The 26,805-nt window shown below is 44.1% G+C and overlaps 1 protein-coding gene across 1 annotated transcript in view; it reads right to left on the reverse strand.

Moving 5' to 3' along the window:
* LOC145396163 (intermembrane lipid transfer protein VPS13A-like) overlaps positions 1–26,805 on the reverse strand; it is a 110,952-nt gene that overhangs the window by 36,961 nt on the left and 47,186 nt on the right. The window contains 15 exon segments of the mRNA XM_080269605.1: positions 3,506–3,682; positions 4,049–4,245; positions 4,468–4,669; positions 6,756–6,878; positions 7,825–7,974; positions 10,273–10,398; positions 11,663–11,805; positions 12,587–12,752; positions 15,905–15,994; positions 17,182–17,394; positions 18,323–18,553; positions 19,925–20,036; positions 20,463–20,671; positions 25,029–25,180; positions 25,918–26,084. Coding sequence (XP_080125731.1) covers positions 3,506–3,682; positions 4,049–4,245; positions 4,468–4,669; positions 6,756–6,878; positions 7,825–7,974; positions 10,273–10,398; positions 11,663–11,805; positions 12,587–12,752; positions 15,905–15,994; positions 17,182–17,394; positions 18,323–18,553; positions 19,925–20,036; positions 20,463–20,671; positions 25,029–25,180; positions 25,918–26,084 — 2,458 coding nt within the window.

The raw sequence follows: 26,805 nt of genomic DNA on the forward strand, positions 1-26,805 counted from the left end.
TGACAGAGGTGAGGGTGAAATGGAGACAATTCGTGTGTGGACACTTCTTATAAAATTTTAGTCCTCAGCCCATCTTTAGGTGGGAAAAAGGGATTATGATGATGATGACAACGACGATGATGATTCTTTTTTATTTATGACTTTGGGCACTGACTTTATAACCTGTTCCTTGAGGTCAAGCAATCCTCCTATGTGCCACACATCTTCACACATCACCATTTTGGCACTAACAGTCACTATTCATAATGGATACATGCTTGGACTCTCTCAATCAGGAGTGGTGTGATGTTACTGACAGAGGTGATTTTATAACACATCAGTGTGTCTTGTGGATGATCAGTAAAGTTAGTTTTAATTCTTTAAAATCATCAACCTGTTCACCACTCCAGCCTGGAATTGAACTTCTGTCCTTTTGCACAGCAGACCACCTCTTAAACCACCTGACCACAACCTATTAGTCTCCTGGCTGTTCTACTTCTACCAACTGCATTTCACACTCTTCTCCTAAAAACAACCAGTATGGTCATGTGGATGCAGTTAATGCGAGAACCAGCTGCTGGAACTGGAGTAAGGCTTATGAGTATCTTGCAAGCAAAACTAAATGTGTAACTAAATTATTGAACTCCATTTAACTAATATGTCTTGTGAACAGTCAGCAGGAGAATATACTGTACTATATTAGTCTGACAAAAGTGTGGAATTCAAACTTTCCACACAGAATGCTAATGAAATGGTTATTATAGCTAAACGGAGCTCTATAGAAAATTGCCATATTACTTGTGCTAAACTTCCATTACTATTTTATATGCTTGTAATATGCATAAGAAACAGCTAACTTCATCACTTTGTACTCTACAAGCTACACAAAGAATAAAACTGACAGAGAAAACTTCAGGCAAAATGTTTACAATTTCAAAACAATTAAGACAAAAATAAGCTTACTGCAATGTGAGTGACAATATAATATAAACAGGAAGAAACACATGCAAAATGTATGATGCAGAGTTACAAACAAATTCTAACTACCATACTCACAATGCAGTACTTCATTATCGTAATCAACAAGAGACTATGATACACTTTTTTATATTTCATTTATGGCACTTGTATAATCTATCTATCTATCTATCTATAGCCCGACGCCCTAATCCCGCAAAGGGTGGCCACAGACAAAACACCTCCAAGTCACTCTGTCACCCACCATTTGACTCCCCTCCCCCCAACTCACCCCCCCCTCCCTCATATACCTCTCAACTCCATCCCTCCACCTCATCCTCGGTCTACCTCTCCCTCTCCCTCCCTCCACCTCACCTACATACACCCTCTTAGTCAGTCTTTCATTCTTGTATAATGCTTGTATAATCTGAATAACTGTACTGCTTCTCTAATATGAAATAATAACCATGGGAAAAACTCTTGTGGGTTTATTACACTCCCATGCACCTTTTCCTTAGTGATGTACTTGGCATATTACACCTCAATATTCTCTTGTGTGATTTACATTTCTTTAGATGCTAAAGGAGGTCCAGATGATGATGAAGTTATTGACTTCTATTTTCTTTCCTTTTTTTATCAACACTGTTCAGCCCGTGGATTGCAAGCTACAGCTCAGGCTGGGTAGCATCGCCTTGCGAGCCACAGTTCAGGCTGTGCTGGCTGTGCATCACCGCTAACTACGCCACCCCTACGCAAAGTTGCACAGGACACTATGCAAAGACAGAGAGAGAGAGAGATTTTTTTCTTTTCACCAGATGATGCCCTGGATGTTTATCTTCAAGTTTATAATAAACAAAAATAAAACAAAGAAAAACTTTCATCATTTTTTGCGCACCACAGAGTGGGATAAAAAAAGGGTAATTGAGCAATCCATGGGTTAAATGAACAACAACCTCGACCCCATATAAATGTGGGAAAAGATGAAAGATAAAGAAGTTTAGATGAACAACATACACGTATTCTGAAAGGCAGTGTTCCATGATTATATTGGTCGATTTTTTGTACCTGATGGTCGTTCTTCAAACTGTAACCTCCTGTAGCATGCTGGTCAAGTCTGCTGATCCTGCAGTTTCTTTATATTGTCTATAAAGGCTCCAACATGCTTGCATGTGTTGGTATTGGTACCTAATGGCAGTTCTCCATAGTGCTCAGTCTCTGGCAGCCTCTGTATTCTGTCCCTTATCCCTGATCATACTTTATGACCTTGTCCCACATTGTTTTCAGTCAGCCTCTCACAACCCTCCTCCTGATGTTCACACTTCTCACCTCCTGTATCCAAATGTCATCTTCCATCCTCTCCACATGCCCAAACCATCTCAATCTACCCCTCCTCGTCACCACAAAAACATTCCAATCCCATCATTCCTCTCAACTCTTGTCAGGACTTAATCCATTTTCCCTGACCTGCCATGGAGGAACTGTCCCTTAAACATTTCCAGTTACCCATACACATTCTTTGCCTGTGACTAAACCACCTCAGCCTACCAGTGCATACTACACACTAACTCTCTCAATGTCCACATGTTATTTTAACCTCTCATGTACAAGGACATCTGTTTACAGTTGTTGGTTCTACCTCCAGATAATTTTCTTCAACTATATATAGAAGGATCTCTAGTAGTGAAGAGGTAAATCAAAGCTAGATCTAAACTATTCAAAAAACAGTCTGGAGATGGTAGGAATAAAATACAATGGGCATCATCGCTCTGAAGGGGTTCATCCTGCATACATTCTGTCCCTCAGTAAGCTGTTACACATCCATCTCACAACTCTCATTTCATTACTATCAAATCTGCAGACACCTTCCTCCCTTGCCATTTCATAAAGCCTCTCACTTCTCACACACAAACACCAAACAGTTGCCTTTTTTTAACAAAGACAGTCCCTTCACTCTCACAGGAAGAAACAGCTTCTCAAATTCACTTCTGACTCTCACAACACCACCAGCTTATGCACAAGAGAATATTACCACGAGACGTGTAGAAATAACTAACAGGAAAAAAGCATTGGGAGTGTTCTAATCCCACAAAAATACATGTTAACTCTTTCATTCCCAAGCCGTATTTTTATCTTATTTTTTATACTTAAACATAATTTTGTTCACCTACAGAAGCATCTCTAGAAATGGATAGTTTATGAAAGCTGTAAGTATCTCCTCCAGTCCATTATATCTCTCCTAAGCTGAATAAAACTGGGGGTACCATGAAAAACCAAACATGTTAAGTGGGTATAAAAGTCCATGCTGTGGTGTGGTGTGAATGGATATGGTATGGTATGGTGTTTTGTGGTGTGGAGTGCTGGGGTATATGGTATGGGATGGTATAGCTTCCCTAAAGTAACTAACATCTACAGAAGTAAAGCACCTCAATCCATTAATGAGGGACACATGGACAAAGCCACTCCTGGAGATGTTCCTATATCTAAAAATACAATGTAAGATTGAAGGAGTTAAAGCCTGACCTAGCCCTCTAAAACCCACTTACCAACCAGCCTGCCCTCAAGCACTAACCTGCAGTGAGCCCTTGAGGTTAACCCTTGAGTGTTGGTTGTGCTGGTACTGGTCCTCAAGCCAGGCCACCAACTCCAGGCTCGGTGGAACCTTCCAAACGCCGTCCACCTCAACCTCCCAACGCGCAGCGGCTGGTAACAGGCTTCCGTATAGCACCTCCCAATGCTTCTTGTTTACCTGTACAGAAATATCATCATCACCACAGTCATCATCATAATCATCATCATTGTCATCATCACCACCTACCTCCCAGTGATTCTTGTTTATCTATGGAGAAGAGGGGTCCAAGTCAGGCTGAAACTGTTGCATCCTCACGTGAAGATGGTGATGGAGAAGGATATCTTAACGTGATGGTACCGATAAAACAATCTGGAACCATTACCAGACATACAAGCATTCCTCGGCTCCCCTTCATATCTTCTAAAGGGAGGAGAAGGATCTGCGGATGAGTAGCTTCAATCTGCAGTCCACTAGGTTTAAGTCTCTCTCTCTCTCTCTCTCTCTCTCACTCTCTCTTTCTCTCTCTCTCTCTCTCCAGCTCACCACAGAGAGGCCAATGCGTTCCAAGGCCAGACATATCTCCAGTGACGCAGATTCCATTGGCAGTCTCGTAGCAGCAGCTAAGCGATCGGACTGGGTGAAGAGTAGCACCCTCTGCCCGCCAACTTTGTGACTCACCCAGTGCACCACCAGTCTGTCTCGCCGTGCACCTCGCCACTGTTCGGGAAGTTGGTGGTTAGCTGGATGACATACACTGAGGTGAATGGCAGGGATGAGTAAAAATAGTTCCCAACAGTCAGTGATGATGATAATGATGGTGTTAATAGTGGTGGTGATGGTGATGATGATGATGATGATGATGAAAATGATAGTGGTGATGATGATGATAATGATAGTGGTGGTGGTGGTGCTGCTGCTGATGATAACTCTATATACCTTATGTGATGGTGTATGCTGTGAACTGTGGTCATCCTTGGCAGTACTGTCATCATCGGTGTCGCTGGATGATGCTGGCTGAGTCTTGGCACGGGGTCTCAGTTTCGGCAGGTGTGGTGAGCGTCGCACTCGAGGAGTCTTGGACCCAGACACACTGGACTGGGACTGGGCACGTGCCAGCCCAGGTCGCAGTGAGGTTACCGTCACGCACAGGCTACCATGGTCATCCTGGAAAGCAAATGACAGAACACATTAACTCTTTCATTACAGTGCCATATTTTTCATCTTGAGCTACCAACAGATAATTCTACTGAGCTTGGGAAAATTCTCTCATACTGATGGGGTTCTGATGACTATATCAAATCCTTTCAGATAAAAAAGTCTCTCCTACAATGAATAAAACTGTCTGATTTCAGTCTGGGAGATGTGGTGAGCATTGCAAAAGGTGAGTCTTGGAGGAGGACACATTGGGCTGTGATTGGGTACGCTCTGGCTCCAAAGGCTGGGACAGCATCAAAACACATACACTATCATGGCTGTCTTGATACACATATAACAAAATTTATTATATCACACTTATTCCATCCTTGCATATCTGAAAATTGGGTTTTGATGATCTTAAGGCCCAATTCACACTATTGGGATGGTCACGCTCCGCTCTTGCTCCACTCACGGTCCGGTCAAATATCATTACGTGCATTTCAGTGGAAGCATTCACACTGGCAGTAACAGTCAAGGAATGCTCCACTCTCGCTCCACTCACAATCCATTCAAAAGATATTTTGACCGGAGCGAGAGTGGACCGTGAGCGGAGCAAACCGACAGTGTGAACACCCGCCACGGTCTCACTCTGCTCCAGTCTTGATTCAGCCCTCTGAATGATGTGTTTTCCTTTTTCAGGTCATCCTCAATTTTTGACAATATTTTTTCAAATGTTCCAATGTTCATTCTATAATAGCTGTGAAAATTACTTTCATCATCAGTCAGATGAGGAAACAGTGTATGGGATTCCCCTTCACTTTTCCAATCTTGCAAGATTGGATGAACCCACACTCTCTTTCTTTTCCGACTTTTTTTTCTTTTTTCTTCTTCTTCTTCATCCAGTGCAATGGTGATCATTGCCAACTCAACTCATGAAAAGTCACACATCCTCCGTCAATGGTGGTGGCACTTCTACTGTTAAGGGAGAGGGGATGACGGGACTGTGAGTGAAGCGAGAGCGGACCGGACGTATGAATGCACCAGGACCGTAAGCGGAGCTAGAGTGGAGTGTGACCATCCCTATAGTGTGAATAGGGCCTAATGATACAGTCACTCCTCTTTTATAGACTGGATGTGCAAAGGCAAAAAACACTATAGTACATTTGTTTTAATTAAGCGGAGATTTTTGTCCCTTTGCAGTTTGATTTACTGAGGTTAATGAAAGAAAATGACAACACTGTGGCCTGACATCCTTTCCACAGCACTGATTTGTGGCTAGCTTGTGTTAATCTCTTGTTATATCTCAACATTCATGATGTAGAGCTGGCAATTCTATGTCTGGTTAAAATGAACAGTGCACTGCGAACTTTAAACAAAATATCTTTATGACAGACATATTTCTGGTTTATGACTGAAGGATTTAAAACAAAAAAAACAACATTCTTTTGACATGTAATTTACAAAGAACTATGAGCAGCTTAAAAGAGAAAATACCTAATTCATCATCAACAACTGGGTGTGAAAAGAGAGGAGTGTGAATGTTGAGGGTAGGGTTGTGAGAGACAGACTGAAAAAGACCTGGGATGAGGTCATAGAGTGTAACCTCAGGGATAAGGGACTGAACAGGGAGGCTGCCAGAGATTCAGCAGCATGGAGAGCCATAACCAGGTGACCAAGGCATGTGCAAGCAAGAATGTATTTTGTTTCGTTTCGTTTCATTTTTGAAGGCTCCAACATGCTTGCATGCATTGGCCTTGGTCATCTAATGGCGGCTCTCCATGCTGCTTGATCTATGGCAGCCTCCCTGTTCAGTCCCTTAACTCTGAGGTCACACTTACTGACCTCGTCTCAAGTCTTTCTCAGTCTACCCCTTGCAACCCCACCCCCAATATTAACACTTCTCACCTTCTACACCCAATTATCATCTCCCATCTTCTCCACATGCCCAAACCATCTCAATCTACCTCTCCTCATCACAACGCCAATACACTCCAGTTCCATCCTACCTCTCAACTCTTCCATCGTAAACCCAGCCCCCCCAAGCCAGGCCTTGATAAACGATTCAAACAATATGAATGAATGAACTTAACAACGAGACATGGTTGCTACACACCTTATCAATAACAGCAGGTATGTGGTGTGTGGTGCGGGTATAGGTGTTCCAAAGCAGCTCACGAGGTAGTGTTGGGTCATCCCAGGTGTACAACTGCATCTGGTGTGGCCCTAGCAGATGAGTCTGGTGGCAAGATTGTAAAACATCATCATCAGTAGTGGCAACACCCTATGTTATTTTACATGATGTCATCAGTATATGAAAGATCGGTTTTTAAAAAGACCACAGCTTTTTCCATACAAATGGTAATGAGAATTGTGTAGATCTAGCACATCAGATTAACTTGTAGCAACTGAACTTTAGTAGACAATTTCTCTGTCATTATAGTTTTTTTTTTTTTATGCGAGGAAGAAGGAACCAAAGGCTGAGCCCGCACAGTGCCTGTAAAAGCAAATATAACTGTCAAAAAAGGACATGTATAACAAGAGCTTACTGTATCATCACCATCCTAACGCTACTGTCATTATTTTAACTCTATTCACAATACCAATACTATCAAGGTAATTCTAACTCGTCTAACCTTACCTAATCTAACCAAACCAAATTAACTTTACTCAGCCCAACCTAATTTAACATAATCTAACTCAACCCACATGAAACTAACAAAATCTACTCCTGTAATCACACTCAGCACTTATCTCTGAATCAAAACACTATCAGTTTTCCATGATAATGCTGTATGTGTTGAACTATATGCAAGTTAACAAAGCTCATTCAAACTCAACCTAACCTAACCCAACCCAACACAAAGGAATTTCAACCATCCTTACCTAATCTAATCCAACCCAGCCTACCCCATCCAAAGCTAACCTATCCCAACCTAACCATATTTTTCTTTTTTAACACTATTTATGAATGCAGATTTTAATATTCTTTTATGTATTAGTCTGATTTTATTCATGTAGGCAGCAGGTTTTAACATTTTAAGTGTTTGTGCACCATATGAACCAGCAGTCGTGATGCCACGTTCATCTCAATGATTCGTTCGCTGATCCAATCTAACCATGCCTTGACAGACTTAAAACCTAACCTAACCCAAACAACCCCTACACCACCTCCCTGGCCTGACCTGATTAGACCCCTTCTGGTGTAGTCTAAGGTGTATGTCATCACACCAGTTCTCCACCCTGACCGGCGCATCCCCAGCACAATACCGGTCCAGTGTGATGGTGACTGGACGGTCCGACCCAACACCTGAGACAGTCACAGTCACTGCACGCTGGAAAACAAAAACAGTCGCTAGCACCACTCACCCAGGATTGGTGTGGTGATAACTACCCACACAATCATCACTCTGCTGAAAACATTCCAACACACATAAACAGAGTCGAAGTCAAAGATGAGAATCAAAATTGTTACAATTCACATTACACATCTTAACACTGTGACAGGCCGATAACAATATTTTCATCACCCACCCTATACACATTATTCAAACAGTTAGTCTATCTATCTACCTATTGCCAGATGCCTCAATCCCGTTTGGGGTGGCCACAAACAAATCGCCTCCATGTTGCCCTGTCCCCCGCCATTTCACTGCCCTGCTCCCAACTCACACCCCCCTCTCTCATATACCTCTCCACCCCATCTCTCCATCTCATCCTCGGCCTCCCCTCCCCGTTCCCCCCTCCACCTCACTCACATACACTCTCTTCATCAGTCTTTCACCCTCCATCCTCTCCACATGGCCAAACCACCTCAGTGTGTTTCTCCTAACGCTTCCTATCACATCCACATCCACACCACAATGCTCCTTTATATCCTCATTCGTCAGCCTGTCTCTCCATGTGACTCCACAGGCTCCTCTTAAATAACTCATTTCCAATGCTCTCACTCTTGACTTGTGTCATTATTCATAATGCTTAAGGTTACAGAGCAAACATTTCTGATTAAGTAACACTTCAGAAAAGAGTACAACAAAAAATAATGTAGGAAATGAAAATAACAATATAAACATGATGAGCACAACATGACAGAGTGATCACTCCACCTAGGGGTACACAACCACCTCAATGGTCCGGCCCCTCAAGTGTTTTTTTTTTTTTCCAACAATTTTTAGCAATTATTGGAAAGTAATTACTGCTTGGTTTAAATTTAAGTCCACAGATAACACCAGCTGTGCCACTGCCATCCTCATTACAAGTTTTCCTTGCGAGGAAGCACAATATGATTTTTTTCATTACAAGTAAATTGAACTAGTATGGCATGTTGGAGAACATTTGACACTAGTTATAGCACATACTAAATCCCAATAATATTTCTCCCTACTGCACCAGGATTTGAACATGTGATATCTGGGCTATTAGTTCAGTATTATGCCCATTCTGCTACACCACAACATATGTGGGGGAGGCTCTCGTACTGCATCAATGAAGGTTATTACCACTTGGTATCTTTACTGCTTTTTCTGTAAGGTCCATCACACCACAAAAACATCCACAGTTGTTTTTATCATATAACAGTGAATTTTGCAGATGAGTAAGACATTTTGTTTTAATCCCTGGAGATAGAAACATGAATCATCCCAATGTGAGTAGCTGTATTTACAAAGGGGGGTCTGCATAAGTCATTGGAATAATACAAATGTCCTATTGTTGCTGTTGTCGTGAACCCAGGCTCATCTGGATGTGAACCCACTGAACTGCAGGCTGAAGCTGCCCTCTTCCAGTCCATCCTCCTCCTTTCTGGGAAGATGGAGGGAGTTGAGAGATATTTGCCTTGCCTGGCAACAAAACCACCAGATTATATTGGCGCAACTACATGTGGAGAGAATGGAGAATGAAAGACTGACTAAGAGGGTGTATGTGGGTGAGGTGGGGGGAGGGACAGGGAGAGGTAGACCGAGGATGAGGTGGAGAGATGGAGTTGAGAGGTATATGAGGGAGGGGGGGGTGAGTTGGGGGGAGGGTAGTCAAATGGTGGGTGACAGAGCGACTTGGAGGAGTTTTGTCTGTGGCCACCCTTTGCGGGATTAGGGCGTCGGGCTATAGACAGATAGATAGATAGAACTACATGAAGGTATCCCTCTTGCGCACCACAACAAATTAATTCACAAATACAACATACAACAATCACTTACACCACAATAAAGACAGGCGTGATGGCATTACACATAGTAATTTAATAATTTTGGGGTGAATGACCACATTATTTACCCTGGTAACATTACATGACTGAAAAAACCCTCCAGGATCTTCTTGGGACTGAACCAATGCATAGACAAAGCTCTGATTTAACTGGGACACCTACCACTAGAGCACCTGAACCTAAAAACAGTGTGTGTATTCTAGGTGACACAGGTGACAATATAGCACCTTTTCCTCCTTGGATTACTCTGCATATTAAACCTTAACATTCTCTTGTAGGCTACTTGCATCACGATAATACTTACATAGCTTGCATGAATTATATACAAGGAGATATTGATATGTAATATGCAGAATATATTGCAATGGAAAACATGTCATGCAATTCACAAAAACACTTACAACGAAAGTTAGAGAGCCACCAAACTCACCCCCTTCTCCATGCGCAGGACTGTGGTGTGGTTGGAATTGAAGTGGAAGTGTTGTGAGCGCACCTGCTGGTCTCGGTACCTCACCACCATGTGCATCTCTTCATCATCAGGCCAAAATGCCATACACTGAAAATACACATGGATAAAATTAAAACATATGATAAATGAAGGACTAACTAGGAGTGCATGTGGGTTCAGTGGAAAAGGGGAGAAGGAAGGGCAAACTGAGCATAACAAGGGATGCGATGTGGAAGCATATGAGGGGGGGGGGGGATGAGTTGAAGGGCATTCCTGGATGATGACATGATTATCCATCCATCCATCCATCATCCAATCCTACATTGCCCCATGAGGAGCATAGGAGCCCAGGGCTAAGCAGTTGGTCCTGACATTTAAGATGAGAGTGACCAGCCTCACTCATCCCTGAGTGGCATTACATGAGCAATAAACCCCAACCACCCCTTGGATATAAACCTTCACGGGCTCAATCTGACTGGAGTGCAATAATTACCCACTAACCCACCAGGCGCCAAAATTTGGTTATACGGTTACCACCCAGCGTAGTATATGGTTTCCTGGTGTACAGGAAACCATGTGGCTTGTCACTCAGTGTAGTCACCCACAGACAGAAGGAAGAGGAAAGAATGAAGGAAGAAAGATGGAGAGGGAGTGTAAAATTACCCATAGGCAGAAGGACGAGGAAAGACTGAAGGAAAGAAAGACAGGAGAGGATGGAAGGAAAGAAGGATGGAGGAGAGGAAAGGGCAGACACCTGAGAGCAGCACTACATCGAGTGAGTGTTATACAGAGGAAATTTGTTTGCAGCCACCCCTTAAGGGATTGGGTATTATGGTGACTGACAGAAAGACAAACAGACAGACATATACAGTACCAAAAGCATGGGGTTAATTCCTTGAAAAGATTATGTATCATATATTTTATTACTGTAGCTTATTACAGCTGTTTCTTGATTATATTATTAAGATTAGGAGAGGTTTTTCACACTGGAGGGGTTCGATATAACCTACATTAAAACATCAAATACAAAAAGTGTTTCCTAAACTGAATACTGTATAATCATTTGGAGGTAGTAAGGATAAAATGCAAAGACAATCTGATTGAAGGGATTAATAATGCAAGATTGTACACTGAATAAAAATGTGAAAACTACTGTTATTTGTAAACATTTCACATTAGTGATTAGTGTAGCTGGTTTAAAGATGCTACAGTAATCAGAGATTGGACGATTTCTGATACTGGTGTGTGTCTATCGCCAGCTAAGTCCAAGGAATTTCTTGACTCATAACAGAAAGCAATGCAGTAGATGGGGAAAGCAGTGAGGCAGATGGAGAGAGCAATAAAGCAGGACACAAAAGAGCAGTGACAATACCTGTTGTGGTGTAAGGTCATACCAGAGTTCGACCTTGTCACTCTCCTGCATGAACCTAAGCGGTCGTGGCGTCAGGTTGCGAATCAGGAAGTATGGCAGCAGCGTCACAATCTTGGTCAGATGTAACCTCCCAAGTTCAGAGCCTGAGGGAAGGGTGTGAACTAAGGACCTGTGATTATTTTGTCAGCAAAGGTTTTTCCGACTGCACAAAATCATATGATGCAGAAAGAATACAATAGCTAGCTTTGAAGGTCCTTCAACTCAAGGTAACCGCTTGTATTTTTTCTGACCATTTCTAAATGATTCTACCAAAATTAGGTGAACCTCCTGATGTTGAAAGGGTTCATAACAAAATCCATTAACCCAACAGTAAGGGTTAACCCTCTGACTGCCAGAATTTCTCTCTATGGATAAATTCCTCTTGTATTTTCCAAAACAAAATACAGTAGATGCTTCATTAAACGATCTAATTCAGCCAACCCCCATTCAGTTATCCCAAATTTTCTGCTAAATTGAGTTCTGTAACCAAGGATCAATAAATGGGAAAATTGTCTGGCATTTCCAGGTACTTTCTGCTAAATCCTTGAAGGCAACCCAAACGTAGCCAGGTACAGTATGTTAACTCTCAGTGCTACGGACAACAGTCTGAACCCATAAACAATGCCCCCACAAATGCATTACTGTATACAGAATTTCCTTAATGGAATTATACCTGTTTTAATGGAAATTTTCCCTTAAATAGGGCAAAAAATAATGGAAAAATTTATTTCATTATCTCGAGCTTCCGTTAAACTGGTATTCATTAAATCAAGCATCCACTGTACCTAAAAACCCTCAAACACAGGTAGACTGAGGTCAGTACATCCAACTGTAAAGTATTTCACAGTTAATGGCAGGAGGGAAATATAGACAAAAAAAGCCTACCCTGACCACTATCATGGGGCGGCACAGCTGTGAGGACGGACTGAGAGACTCGTGCCAAGATGCGGTACTTCTTGCCCCTGACACTGTCCCAGCACACCACCACCCCACATGACCCCACCGCCTCACAACCCCACCGTCGCGACCAGTCACTCTCAACCACTCGCAGCTGCAGGGTAGACAGAGCTCAGCTTGCGGCAAGGCAGGGTTTAGGCTGAGGTTACATAGGGTTTAGGTGGCAATTAGGCAGGGGTTAGGCACAGAAAGGATATAGATTAGGCAGGAAAACAGCATAAATAAATAGTTAACTCCTTTCCAGTACAACATAAATTCCACACAATTACACCACCTCACACTCCCACTGATGCTACCAATCAGGGTCAGAGTTAGGCAGAGGTAGGAATACAGTATAGAAAAAAAAAAAAATAGAAAGAAAAAGCTAAGAATTGAGGAGGAGGAACCAGAGAGGCTAAAAAAAAATGTGGCAGAGAGGATACAAGTATATGGTAGGAACAAAGAAGAAAATAATAGTACTTAAAACTATAGTGGAGAGGAAGGTGTAAGGTGAGGGGTCTGGCTAGGTTAGGTCAGCACAAACTAATTTTTTTTTTTTTTTTTTTTTTTTTTTTTTTTTTTTTTAATGTGTTCGACTCAAGGCATAGGTAAGGTAGGTTAGGTAAAGTTACAGAAAATTTAGGTTAGGTTACAGGAAAAAAAGGTATGTTAGGTTAGGTTAGGTTGCAGTGAATTAAGGAAGGTTAGGTTAGGTTGCAATGAATTAAGGAAGGTTAGGTTAGGTTGCAGTGAATTAAGGAAGGTTAGGTTAGGTACAAATTACAGCAAGTTATGGTAGGTTAGGTTAAGTTTGGTTACAGCAAATTAAGGTAGGTTAAGTTAGGTTGGGTTACACCAGATTAAGGTAGGTTAGGTTAGGTAAGGTTACAGCAAAATAGATTAGGTAAGGATACAGCAAATTAGGTTAGGTTAGGTTACAGCAAATTAGGTTGGGTTAGGTAAGGTTACAGCAAAATAGGTTAGGTTAGGAAAGATTACAGCAAATTAAGTTAGGTTTGATAAGGTTACAGCAAATTAAGTTAGGTCAGGTTACAGCAAATTAGGTTATGTTAGGGCAGGGCACAGCAAGGCAAGGTAATGTACGGTAGAGAAGGATAGGTAAGGTTAGATTCAGCTCGGCTGGGTTGGACTCGGTCAGATTGGATCAAGCCGGGCTGGGCCGGGCCGAAATTGGTAGGGTCAGATCTGGCCGAATTGGGTCGTGTTGGATTAGGACAGGCCAAATCTGGTCAGGATGGGTTGGGCAAGGCTGGGCCTCGCTGGACCGAATGAAGTTGGGTCAAGCTGGGCTGAATTAGGTTGTGTTGGGACCAATCAGGCTGGACTGGGTCAGGGGTCTGGCCAGGTCAGGCCAGGCCGGACCGGACCGGATGAATTAGGTTGTGTTGGGACCAATCAGGCTGGACTGGGTCAGGGGTCGGGCCAGGTCAGGCCAGGCCGGACCGGACCGGACTGGGTCGAGCTGGGCCAGGCCAGGACAGGGCCGGGCCAGGACAGGGCCAGACCAGGACGGGCTGGGCCGGGTCGGGCCGGGTCATGTTTGGCTAGGTTGGGTTGGGCTGGGTCAGGCCAGGTCTGGCTTGGCCAGACTGGGTTGGGGAGGTCAGGTCAGGCCAGGCAGGGTCAGGCTGGGTTGGGCCAGGTCAGGCCAGGCCGGGTCAGGCTAGGCCCAGTCAGGCTAGGTCGGGCTGGGCCACGTCAAGCCGGGTCAGACCAGGCCAAGCTGGGCTGGGCTGGGCTGGTTCAGGCCAGGCTGGGCCAGGCCAGGTCGGGTTAAGTCAGGCCTGGCTGGGTCAGATCAAGTCAGGTCAGGCCAGGCCAGGCAGGGCAGGGTAGGGTAGGGCAGGGCTGGGCAGGGCAGGGCCAGGCGAGGCAGGGTAGGGCAGGGCCAGGCCGGGCTGGGCCGGTTCAGGCTGGGCTGGGAAGGGTAGGACTGTGTCGGGCAGGGTTGGGCCAGGCTGGGCCGGGCTGGGCCAGATTTGGTCAGGTCAAGTCAGGCCAAACTGAGTCAGATCGGGCATGGCTAAAATAGGCTGGGTCCGGTTGGGTTGGGCCAGGCTGGGCTGAACTGGATCAGGTTGGACCAAGCCGGGCCGAATTGGGCCAGGTTGGGCAGGATCAGGTTAGGCTGGGTCAGGCCAGGCTGGACCAAATCATGTTAAGTTGAGTCAGGCTGGGCTGGCATGAGTCTGCTTGGCCCGGGCCAGGCCGAACTGGGTCAGGTAGGGCCGTGATGAATTGGGTTGGGGTGGACAGGCTCAGGTTAAGCCAGGTCAGGCCGGGTCAGGCTGAATTGGGGCAGGTCAGGCTGGGATGAGTTGAACTGGGTCAGGTAAGGCCATGACAAATTGGGTTGGGATGCACAGGGTCACATTAGGCCTGGTCAGGCCAGGCCAGGCCAAACTGGGTCAGATCAGGTCAGGGCAGGCCAGGCCGAATCGTGTCGTGCTGAATCAGGTTGGGTCGGGCCAGGCTAGGCCAAATCAGGTCGGGTCAGGCCAGGCTGAAGGGAATCAGGTAAGGTTGATTTGGGCTGGACTGAAACTAGTCGAATCAGGCTAAATCTGGTCTAACTGGTTCAGGTCAGACTGGGTCAGGTCAGGTTGTGTCACGTCATGTTGGGGCAGGTTGGCCTGGGATGGACATGTGCTACACAGGTGTTGGGAAGGTGTCAGACAGGTATGAAATATGGGTTAGGACAGAATGAGAGGGAAGGCAGTGGCTGAACTGGTAGAGAGGTGGCCTGCAGTCCTAATGGACTTGGGTTCAAATTCCACCTGGGGCAAGGCATAATGTAAGGATCTGAATTTCATAAAGAAGACTTTACTGATCAACTAGATGACCTGCTAATATGTCATAAAAATACCCCTGCTAATACCAATACTGCATTCATGTATGAGACAGCCCTAGCAATGTATTCAACACGGATGGTGGGTGTTAGCACTGAAGTGGTGACATATGGAGGTGTATGGTATGTACAGTAGGTGGACTCTTAGGAAAATGCTGTGTAGCCCATGCCGAAGGTTGAGAAAAAAAAATTGATTAGAGTGTTGGATTAGACTTAGGGATCACCTGCTAGGGGTAGTGTAGGGCAGAGTAAGGCATGGAGTATGGTAAGACTGGATAGATTTTTTTTTCAAGTGAAGAAAAGGTTAACCTATGCATGCATAAACCACTGCCTTACAAAATATTTACGTACTGTATATATGCATGTATGTTTATTTACTAAACCCGAAACAAACTAACCTTGAGTTTGTGAGGGTGGCCTCGCTTGTACCTGAACAAAACAATCTCTTCCGTGCCATTCAGCTCATAAACTACTTTTGATCTTGAACCCTGAAATACAAAATAAACATGTCAAAGCATCATCATCTTTATTATCGCTAACTTTATCTTCAACACAATCAGGTTTATTTGTTCCTTCTTAGTACTGTCAGATGGCTTAATCCAGCACAGGACAGACTAATGTGTATGTTATGGGGGTGAGAAAGTCACTCGATCTATTTATGGCAAGATGCCTTTCATAGGCTCTGTTAAACTGCCTATCAGTACCAAAGCAAGAAATAAATAACAAAATGCATCGTCATTCTGAAGGGCTAAGTGATGAGTTGAAAGAAGGTAGGACGGGACTAGAATGAATTGGTGTTGTGATGAGGAGGGGCATATTGAGATGGTTTGGGCATCTTGAAAGGATGGGGGATGACAACTGGATGTGGAATGTGAGTGTGTGTGAATGTTGAGGGTTGGGATGCGAGAGGTAGACCCAGAAAGATTTGGGACATGGTCATACAGTGTGACTTCATGATTACGAGACTGAATGGAGAGGCTGCCAGAGATCCAGCAGTATGGAGAGCTGCCATTAGGTGACCAAAGTGGAGGCAGGCAAGCATGTTTGACTCTTTATAAACTATATGATACCATACAATTGCAGAAACTGCAGCAGTGGTAATTGCAAGCCCAGATTCATCAGAACATGGATCCAGTAGACTGCAGGTTGAAGCTGCCCTTCTGCCACAGCCCACCATCCTCCTTTTAAGGGATAGGGAGGGGACTGAGGGACATTTGTACAACTGTGCAGCTCCACCACCCAGTCATAATAATGCCAGTATGTGAATGTATTCTCTCTCTCCTGTACCATCATTTCTTCTCAATACTGTACAATCAACACCACTCACCCTAACATGAGCAGGAAGACTGGTTTCACTGGCTATCCAGGATGGTTAATACAGGCAGAGGATGGGAGAGGAAAACAAAGCATTATTTACGGGTAGATAAACAACCTACTTCCCTTGGAGGAACTTGATAATCCTGTAACATTCACCCTATCAAGATAGCCAGTTTTATTGACTATCCAGTATGGTGAGTAGAGGAAGAGGATCGTGGTTTTAAGAGTACATGACTAGCCTAACTCAAAGACAAATGGTCACCCCTTATGAGATTATGACGTCTGGCTATAGATATATAGATGGATGACTGGCCTATCCTGCTTGGTGGCACTTGATAATCCGACAGCATTCACTCACCCTAACATGAACAGGAAGGCCGGTTTTATTAACAATCCAATAAGGTGAGTATAGGTATAGGGCAGTGGCAGGACCCCTGGCGGAATACAGTGCCACCTCAACCTTCCGCTTCCTGCTGCCATCGCCATGTGTAAGTGTAACTGTGCGTCGATCATCACTATCACCACACACTTCAATACTGCCCTCCCAGTCACTGCCCAGGTAGTTGAGCACCTGTAGTATGGAGAATGCAAAGTTATGTGCAGCTGGGGACAAAAGTTCACCTCATATTTCACCTCTTGTATGAGGTACTATCCTTTGCAGTCTAATAATCCTAAGCTGAGAGAGGCCTGGTATGGTTCTCTAATCATAAATATATTAGTTGCCATATATTTCACCTCTCCTAGTTGTCACATTCCTCTGCTGGCTAATATTCCTAAGCTCAGAGAAGTTTGATACAGCTCTGTGCCTGTAGGTATAGAAGTTTGCTAAATACTTCATCTCTTCTACTGTCACTTTCCCCCGCTGGCTAATATTTCTAAGTTGAGAGAGGCTTGGTATAGTTCTCTGTCCACAGACATCTCTGTCTGAATACTGTCTGTGTCTGTCTCTCTTTTTGCATCTGCCACCTGTCTGCACACAAAAATACATCCTCCTCCTCCTCCTCCTCATCATCATCATCATCATCATCATCATCATCATCATCATCATTATCATCATCATCATCATCATCACCATTACTTTTTTCCACCCAAAATATATCGTGAGATAAGATTCAGAATGAAGGAAAGGGTAGCTATAAATGTATGAGAACAACCAACAGGATGCTCAGTGAAATGGGCCATAAATTCATGTTACTCAAACCTCTGGAATCCTGACTCCACCTGACAGACCTAACCATACGGATGTATTTCAGCCACAGAAAATATGTATATAATGAAGGAGAATACAGTGCAAAGAAACATGGATCCCTACCTGCAGTCAGAGGGTGTTTGTGCCCCTTATGCATATATTAGACAGAATTCAGGAACTTATAAAGAGGTGAATATAGTCTTCAATAATGCTTTAATAAAAGAGGTTTTTCAATAAGCAAATGAAATCACTTGATGACAGCAAAAACTGAATAAAAGGTACATCATGAGAAAAGAAAACAGCTCCCCACCTGAAGTCCAAGTGAGAGTGTTTGTGCGGGGTGTATGTGGTACAGTCGTGTGTGCTGCCCAGGGTCCAAGACGAAGGTGTGGGCGAGTGCCGGATGTGCCAGAGCCAGGGTGCATGGCAGGTGGTTGTGTAAGGTGAGGGGTGGCATCAGGTGTAAGGTGTATCGCGGCACCAGTCCACCCAGTCCCTCACACTCACCGTCACCAAGCTCAACACCACACTCAGCACTCACCTGCGGAAGATATACAATTTAGTACTATATTAAAGATAATAAAGATGATGATGCTTTGACATGTTTATTTTGTATTTCAGGGTTCAAGATCAAAAGTAGTTTATGAGCTGAATGGCACGGAAGAGATTGTTTTGTTCAGGTACAAGCGAGGCCACCCTCACAAACTCAAGGTTAGTTTGTTTTGGGTTTAGTAAATAAACATACATGCATATATACAGTACGTAAATATTTTGTAAGGCAGTGGTTTATGCATGCATAGGTTAACCTTTTCTTCACTTGAAAAAAAAATCTATCCAGTCTTACCATACTCCATGCCTTACTCTGCCCTACACTACCCCTAGCAGGTGATCCCTAAGTCTAATCCAACACTCTAATCAATTTTTTTTTCTCAACCTTCGGCATGGGCTACACAGCATTTTCCTAAGAGTCCACCTACTGTACATACCATACACCTCCATATGTCACCACTTCAGTGCTAACACCCACCATCCGTGTTGAATACATTGCTAGGGCTGTCTCATACATGAATGCAGTATTGGTATTAGCAGGGGTATTTTTATGACATATTAGCAGGTCATCTAGTTGATCAGTAAAGTCTTCTTTATGAAATTCAGATCCTTACATTATGCCTTGCCCCAGGTGGAATTTGAACCCAAGTCCATTAGGACTGCAGGCCACCTCTCTACAAGTTCAGCCACTGCCTTCCCTCTCATTCTGTCCTAACCCATATTTCATACCTGTCTGACACCTTCCCAACACCTGTGTAGCACATGTCCATCCCAGGCCAACCTGCCCCAACATGACCTGACACAACCTGACCTGACCCTGGGGTCTTAAAATTCTTTAATTCCTTTATAGATTTTGCTACCTCTTCCAGGGTTATATCCCCTGTTTCTATCTGCAAATCTCTCTTGGCTGGCAAAATGTCCTCTTCAGCTGTGATTGGTCTATTTAGAAAAGATTCAAATGCTCTTTCCACCTTCCTTTTATATCCAAACCTTTAGTCACCATGTTACCATTTCTATCTCGTACAGGTATTTCCTTCCTTCTCTTTTCAGTCCCAGTTAACTCCTTTATGGCCTGATACGCTGCTCTTGTGCTCTGACCATCATTTTTACTTAATTTCTGTCTCTGTTGCCTTTTCATCATATAGCCTTCTCTTATCACGTCTAACGAGTCTTTTTACTTTGGAATGTAAACTATCACATGAAAATATTTCTTGAAACACCTCACATCATCATAGTCCGCAGAAGTGTCAATGAACTGTTTACCATGTTTGTACAAGCACTCTCAGCACTATTATAATTAAACTACCTATCTACCTGTCTATTTGTGGACTATCTAGCTACTAACACAAGCACGCTATCTTACTGCAGCTGTGATGTGTGGTTGATGATCTGACTTGGGGCTGCAGGTAAGGTAGTAAGGGCATGTAGAGGTGAGCACATCCTTCCACCAAGCACCCTCCTCACTGATATCATACCTGCCAAACACAACAACATTCAAGTTACCACTGCACAGGCTGCCCTGCAAATGGTGCTTCACTAGCAACTCACTTGGCAGTATGCGTTGTGGGAACAGCTTAATGCGCTGGTGTGGGCATGAGTCTGGCAGTGGAGTTGGAAATTAATAAATTAGATGGAAATGAGAGGAAATTACAATAGCTACCTAGCTACATATGTATGGTCACAGAGGTGACAGGCTGGCACAGCCTGGTGCATATTTATGTAAACATTTTAATATTTTCCATAGAAGAGGCTGCAGACACTACAATCATGCATTATCATTATCATCATAACTTTTTCCCACCTACAGATGGGACAGGGAACTAAAATAAATATGAAATAAGTAAATAAATAAATAAATAAATAAATAAATAAATCCTCATCTACTCAATAAAGACACTAACTCAGTTGCGGCAGGCTGGATGTGCAGGGATGAGTGGTATGCAATGGGCAGTGGTACAGTGAACACCTGGTCAGGCTGGAGGGTGGCCAAGGGTGCGTGTGGCTCAAAGGGGTTCACTGGGGAAACCGCCTCACTCAGTGACCAACCCACACTCTCCACCAGGCTCTTCTTGTAGCACACACTGATCGGCAAGGGAAGCTCATTTAGGATCTAGAAGGAAAAGTACATAGTATTAGTGGCCACAAAAACTGTAAGGTTAAGTTAGGTTATATTTAGTCAGGGTGTATTTATGGTAGGATGATGTGATGAAAGAATAATACAAATGCTCATCTAGGATTTGGAAGGGCAAAGTTATACACCTGTATAGTGGCAAAAACCTATGTGAGATTAGGTTGGTTAGGTTAGGTTTTTGTGTAAGATTAAGTAAGTTTATGTCATGTTTGGATGAATCAGAGTGCATTTCTGACATGATAACATGATGAGGACAAAGTAGCTCCTTTAGGATCTGGATGAGAAAAAAAAGAGTTACATTAAAAATGCGGGTATAGGGCTTAAAGTGGTTCGCTGGAGATACCAAAGTACATCCAAGTGGTCATGACATTGTTATTGTTGCTGTGGCCCCAGGCTTATCAGGATGTGAACTTGCAGGAATACAGACTTTTTTTTTTTTTTTTTTTTTTTTTTTTTTTATGCGAGGAAGAAGGAACCAAAGGCCATGAGCCCGCAGTAACAGTTCCCTCCTAGAGAAAAACAAAATACAATATAGAGCCAAATTCAAGATCCGATCATTTTGAGATGCCTGGACACACTGCGTTTGAAAGACTGGAGATCATAGGCAGCAGGAAATACAGACAGAGGGAGACAGTTCCAGAGTTGACCTGTTGTATAAATGAAAGCCTGGTAGTAACGGTTAATTCTTGCATTAGAGAGTTGGACAGAAAAAGGATGAGAGTCTGCTGCCAGACGGGTGCTACGCGCCCGTCGTAGAGGTGGAGGAATGCAAGCAGACAGTTCAGAGGAGCAGTGACCATTAAAGTAGCGATAGAAAAGAGATAAAGATGCAACAGTGCGGCGAAGAGACAGAGGTTGAAGGGAGTCAGTAAGAGGAGGAGAGTTAATGAGACGAAAAGCCTTTGACTCCACCCTATTGAGAAGAGCTGTATGAGGGGAGCCTCCCCACACATGAGAGTTGTACTCCACACAGGGGCGGATAAAACCCCTGTATAGAGTCAACAATTGCGCAGGGGTAAAGAAAGAGCGGAGTCGGCTTAGCACACCCAATCTCTTGGAAGCAGATTTTACAAGAGATGTAATATGATCTTTCCAAGATAAGTCCCGAGTAAATGAAACCCCAAGCATGTTCAAGGATGATGTAGGATTAAGCTGAATATTATTAAACATTAGTGGGTATACCTGTGGAAGATTTTGTCGGGTTGAAAGGTGTAAGAACTGAGTCTTAGATGCATTAAAGACAACCATATTATTTTTACCCCAGTCAGAGATACGAGCCAAGTCAGACATTAGGTGTGCCATAGCCTCATCCCTTGTTTGTTGAAGTAACTGTTGAGATGGGCGTTGCGGGAACCGAATGGAAAGGTGAAGGGTGGAGTCATCAGCGTATGAGTGGATAGGGTTAGATGTACAGCTTAGAAGATCATTGATGAATAAAAGGAAGAGAGTTGGTGATAGGACAGAGCCCTGAGGAACACCACTGTTGATAGATCTAGGAGAAGAACGATGGCCGTCTATAACAGCGGCTATAGAACGACCAGAAAGGAAGCTAGCGATGAAGGCACAGATAGAAGGATAGAAACCGTAGGAGGGCAGTTTGGAAATTAAAGATTTATGCCAGACTAGATCGAAAGCCTTTGAGATGTCAAGTGCAATGGCAAAGCTTTCGCCAAAGTCCCGAAAGGAGGATGACCAGGAGTCTGAAAGGTAGGTGAGAAGATCGCCAGTGGAGCGTCCCTGACGGAACCCATACTGACGATCGGAAAGAAGGTTGTGATAGGAAAGATGCCTTAAAATTTTTCTATTAAGAATTGACTCGAAAACTTTTGAAATACAGGACGTTAAAGCAATTGGACGATAGTTGGAGGGTTGGGAGTGGTCACCCTTCTTTGGGACTGGCTGAATGAGAGCAAACTTCCAGCAAGAAGGAAAGGTACAAGTTGACAGACAAAGACGAAAGAGTTTGCCTAGGCAGGGTGTAAGCACAGAAGCACAGTTCTTGAGAACAACAGGAGGGACCCCATCAGGCCCATATGCCTTGTTAGTACTGAGGCCAGTGATGGCAGAAAATACATCAACTGAAGAAATTTTAATGTCAGCCATGAGGAAGTCAGAGGGGGGAAGTGATGGAGGAACAGAACCGGAATCGTCTAAGGTAGAATTGGAGGAGAAAGTCTGTGCGAAGAGATCTGCTTTATCAGTAGAAGAAATAGCTACAGAACCATCAGAGTAGAAAAGAGGAGGGAAGGATGATGAGGTAAAGTTGTTAGAAAGATTTTTGGCAAGATGCCAAAAGGAGCGGGAAGAATTCGAGTTGGAGAGTTGAGAGCATTTAGTATGGATGAAATTATTTTTAGTAGAGCGAAGAACAGACTTAGCACGATTCCGGGCAGAAACGTAAAGATGATGTGATTCAGGGGTGGGTTGGCTCCGGTACCTTTTGTAGGCCCTCTCCTTGTTGCGGACAGCATTAGAACAAGCGTGATTAAACCAAGGCTTTCTTGCATTAGTCAAAGGATATGAGAAAGGAATGTATGCATCCATGCCCGAGAGAATAACCTCCGTAATGCGCAAGGCACACTCAGATGGCTCACGGCCATGGAAGCAATAATCATTCCAGGGAAAATCAAAGAAGTACTGCCTGAGGGCCTCCCAGTCTGCGGCTCCACAATGCCACAGACGACGTTTCCCTGGAGGGTTCACAGGCCGTACCGGAGTGATAGGACAGGTTAAGGTAATAAGGTTGTGATCGGAGGAGCCCAACGGAGAGAAAAGATTAACAGAGTAAGCAGAAGGATTAGTTGTGAGGAAGAGGTCAAGTATGTTGGAGCTCTCTCCAAGGCGGTCAGGGATACGGGTAGGGTGCTGTACAAGCTGCTCTAGGTCATTAAGGATAGAAAAGATGTAGGCTTGTTCACCAGGTGGATCCGTGAAAGGAGAGGAGAGCCAAAGGTGGTGGTGAACATTGAAATCTCCAAGAATGGAGATTTCAGAGAAAGGAGAAATGGATAGAATGTGTTCCATCGTAGAAGTAAGATAGTCGAAGAATTTTTGATAGTCAGTAGAATTAGGGGATAAGTAAACAGCACAGATATATTTAGTCAGAGAATGACAGGAAAGCCGAAGCCAGAGTGTGGAGAATTCAGAAGAATCAAGTTCAGGAACACGAGAGCAAGATAAGTCGTTGCGTTTATATACACAACAGCCACCTTTGGCTTTGAAATGAGTATAGAGAAAGTAGGAGGATACAGAAAAGGGTTTGCTGTCAGTTGCCTCAGACAGCTGAGTCTCCGTTAGAAAAAGAAGGTGAGGTTTAGAGGAGGAGAGGTGGTGCTCAACAGAGCGAAAGTTAGAGGAAAGGCCGCGAATGTTGCAGAAATGAAGAAGAAGAGAGTCAGACAGTGGTTCCAGGCATCTTGAGTCGTCACCGGGAGAGGGGCAGATGGTGGGGGCATTTATGGTCCCCCCCCCCCGGGGACTCCGAGGCTTGGTAAAACGACGCCATTTTGGGTAAATTTTGAATAGGAAGTGTAGTGTGTACTGTGCATGTAGTTTGGTGAAGATAGTTAGAGAAATTTGTACTGGAGAGCATGCTGGCCTACTCTCTGTGTAACTGAGACACTGAAAAAGTTTAGCAAAGGTGGATGGTCAGGAACTAGTCCTGAGGGCTGATGAAACGGGAGCTCCAGCACTCCCTGTCATCAGCTTTCCATCCACCTCGGGAGTACTGCCCTGCTCGACTGGTGCTACAGTCTACTCCACCACTTAAGTTGCCCTCTCTTGCATTCACCATCCTTGTTTTAGGGGTTAAAGATGGAGCTGAGGAATGTTTGTATAAATGGACAGCAGACCCACACAGACGTATTAGTGCCATCAAACTATGAGCTTTTGCAGAATGCACAACATTGCATAAATGGTATACATGTACTCCTCATTATGAGAGAGATGTGCTGTCAAATATCACAACTGACATTCCATAAAACTGGAACTGTACATTGAGAGGAAACAGGTAAATCAGTCTTAAGGGTAACAATACAACTGTAACAGCAAATCTATACTGTGGACTTTAACTGCAAAAACAGGACATCAATTAAGGCAATGTAATGAGCACTTATTGTTCAGATCCCAGGCTCATCTGGACATGAACCCAGTAGACTGCAAGCTGAAGCTGCATTCATGCAATCCACTATCCTCCATCTGGGGGACAGAGAGGGAGTTGAGGGAAACCTGTAAAACTTGGCAGTGGAGTTGCCCAGTGATATCAGTGCCACTGCATGAAGGTGTCTCTGTCCAGCATGACATAATATATACACATAGATGGTATGAGTATTGGTACCTGTAGAGGGCTTCTGACAACAACAGTGGTGGCATTGTGGTGGCGCTGGACTGTAACAACAAGGTGGTACCGGCGGCTGTTGATGGCAGGATTCAGCTGGAAGATTCTGCTTCGGGAACGAGTGCCCACAAACACCGTCAGCTCATCAAATCCTGCCAACATCATCATTACTGTACATGTAAAACACCACATATTAAATTTACAGAAAAAAAGTCTTCATTGCTGATATATATTGATGATGTGAAGGAGGGGAGGCAGAGGGGAGGATAGGGGGGGGGGAGATGGAAGATTAGATTGAAGGATGAAGTGAAGAGGCATATTATGAGAGGAGGGTCTGAGTATGAAAAAAAGGTGCCTGATGCCAGAGACAGGCTGGCATAGAGGAATCAGCTGAGGCCAACCCTTATGAGATTAAAGTTGGTGATAGATAGACAGATGGATCAATAGATAGATATACAAAAACATCACAGTACATTCATATCGTTCAATATCAAGGCTTCAACATGCCTGCATGTGCTGGCTCTGGCCACCTAATGGTGATTCTCCACACTGCTAAATCACTGGCAGTCTCCCTATTCAGTCCCCTACCCCTGAGGTCACACTCTATGCCCTCATCCCAGTTTTTTGCGGGTCTGCCTCTCGCAATCCTACTCCTCACGTTCACGCTTCTCACCCTTTGCACCCAACTGTCTTTCTCCATTCTCTCAACATGTCCAAACCATCTCACTCTACCTTCTCCTCATCACATCACCAACACATTCAAGTCCCATCCATTCTCACAGACCTTCAATTGCAATCCTACTTTGTGTGGAACTGACTGGATACTATTACATACTATTCAAGGCTACTGGAAGCTACCGTGGACTATCCTGAACTACTGCAAGCCTACCAGGTACAGTAATGTGGAGGCGCAGGCGTGTAGTGTCCTGGTACAGTGTCACAGGGTTGGGGCAGAACTGGTCAAATGCCGGGTCGCTGTCGGGCACCTCAGGGTAGGCAGCCTCCCAGGCCACACCCAGACAGGAATGAAGGCTTAGCTGGTCCCACTCACCTCCCCTGCGTATGACAGACAGGGCAGGGTTTATAGTTATCATCATCATCATTAATGCCTTCAAGCTGATGGCATTTTTTCTCTTTTATTCTTGCTCTTTTCAAATGCTTCTTACGCACCTGGATGGAGGACCCGCCCAGATGTACCTATGTCCCTCAACACTCCCCACCTTCCACAAGAAGGATGGTGTACTGCAGTGTCAGTTTCCTGCAGGTGACTGAGTTCATGTCCAGATAAGGATGGGGTTGCAACTACTACTACTTGTACTAATACTATTATATGATTCTACAGTACTGAGCTAAGGATAATGTCAAACTGCTGAAGGAAAAAATAAGCAGCAGTAGCAGCAACAGGAACAGTGGTTGTAGTGGTAGCAGCAGCAGCAGCAGTAACAGTAGCAGTAGTAGTAGTAGTAGTAGTAGCAGCAGCAGCAGTAACAGCAGTAGTAATGGTAATAGTAATAATAGTAGTAGCAGTAGTAGTAGAAGCAGCAGAAGCAGCAACAGCTTCAGAATCACCTGAAACATGAGCTTGGTGGACTGCAGGCTGACAGTGCCCTTCTCCAGCAGTCCACCATCCTCCTTTCAGGGGATAAGGAGGGCAATGTGGGATGGTTTGCGCATAACCAGGCAGCAGTGTAGATCTGTTATATCAATGCCACCACATGACAGCATCCTTCTCAGCACCACGAAGCTAATGAGGGCTGTATATTAACCTTCAAGTTCA

Source organism: Coenobita brevimanus, chromosome 35, assembly GCF_032717465.1.
Source record: "Coenobita brevimanus isolate Jiangsu-jjx chromosome 35, ASM3271746v2, whole genome shotgun sequence".
NCBI lineage: Eukaryota > Metazoa > Arthropoda > Malacostraca > Decapoda > Coenobitidae > Coenobita > Coenobita brevimanus.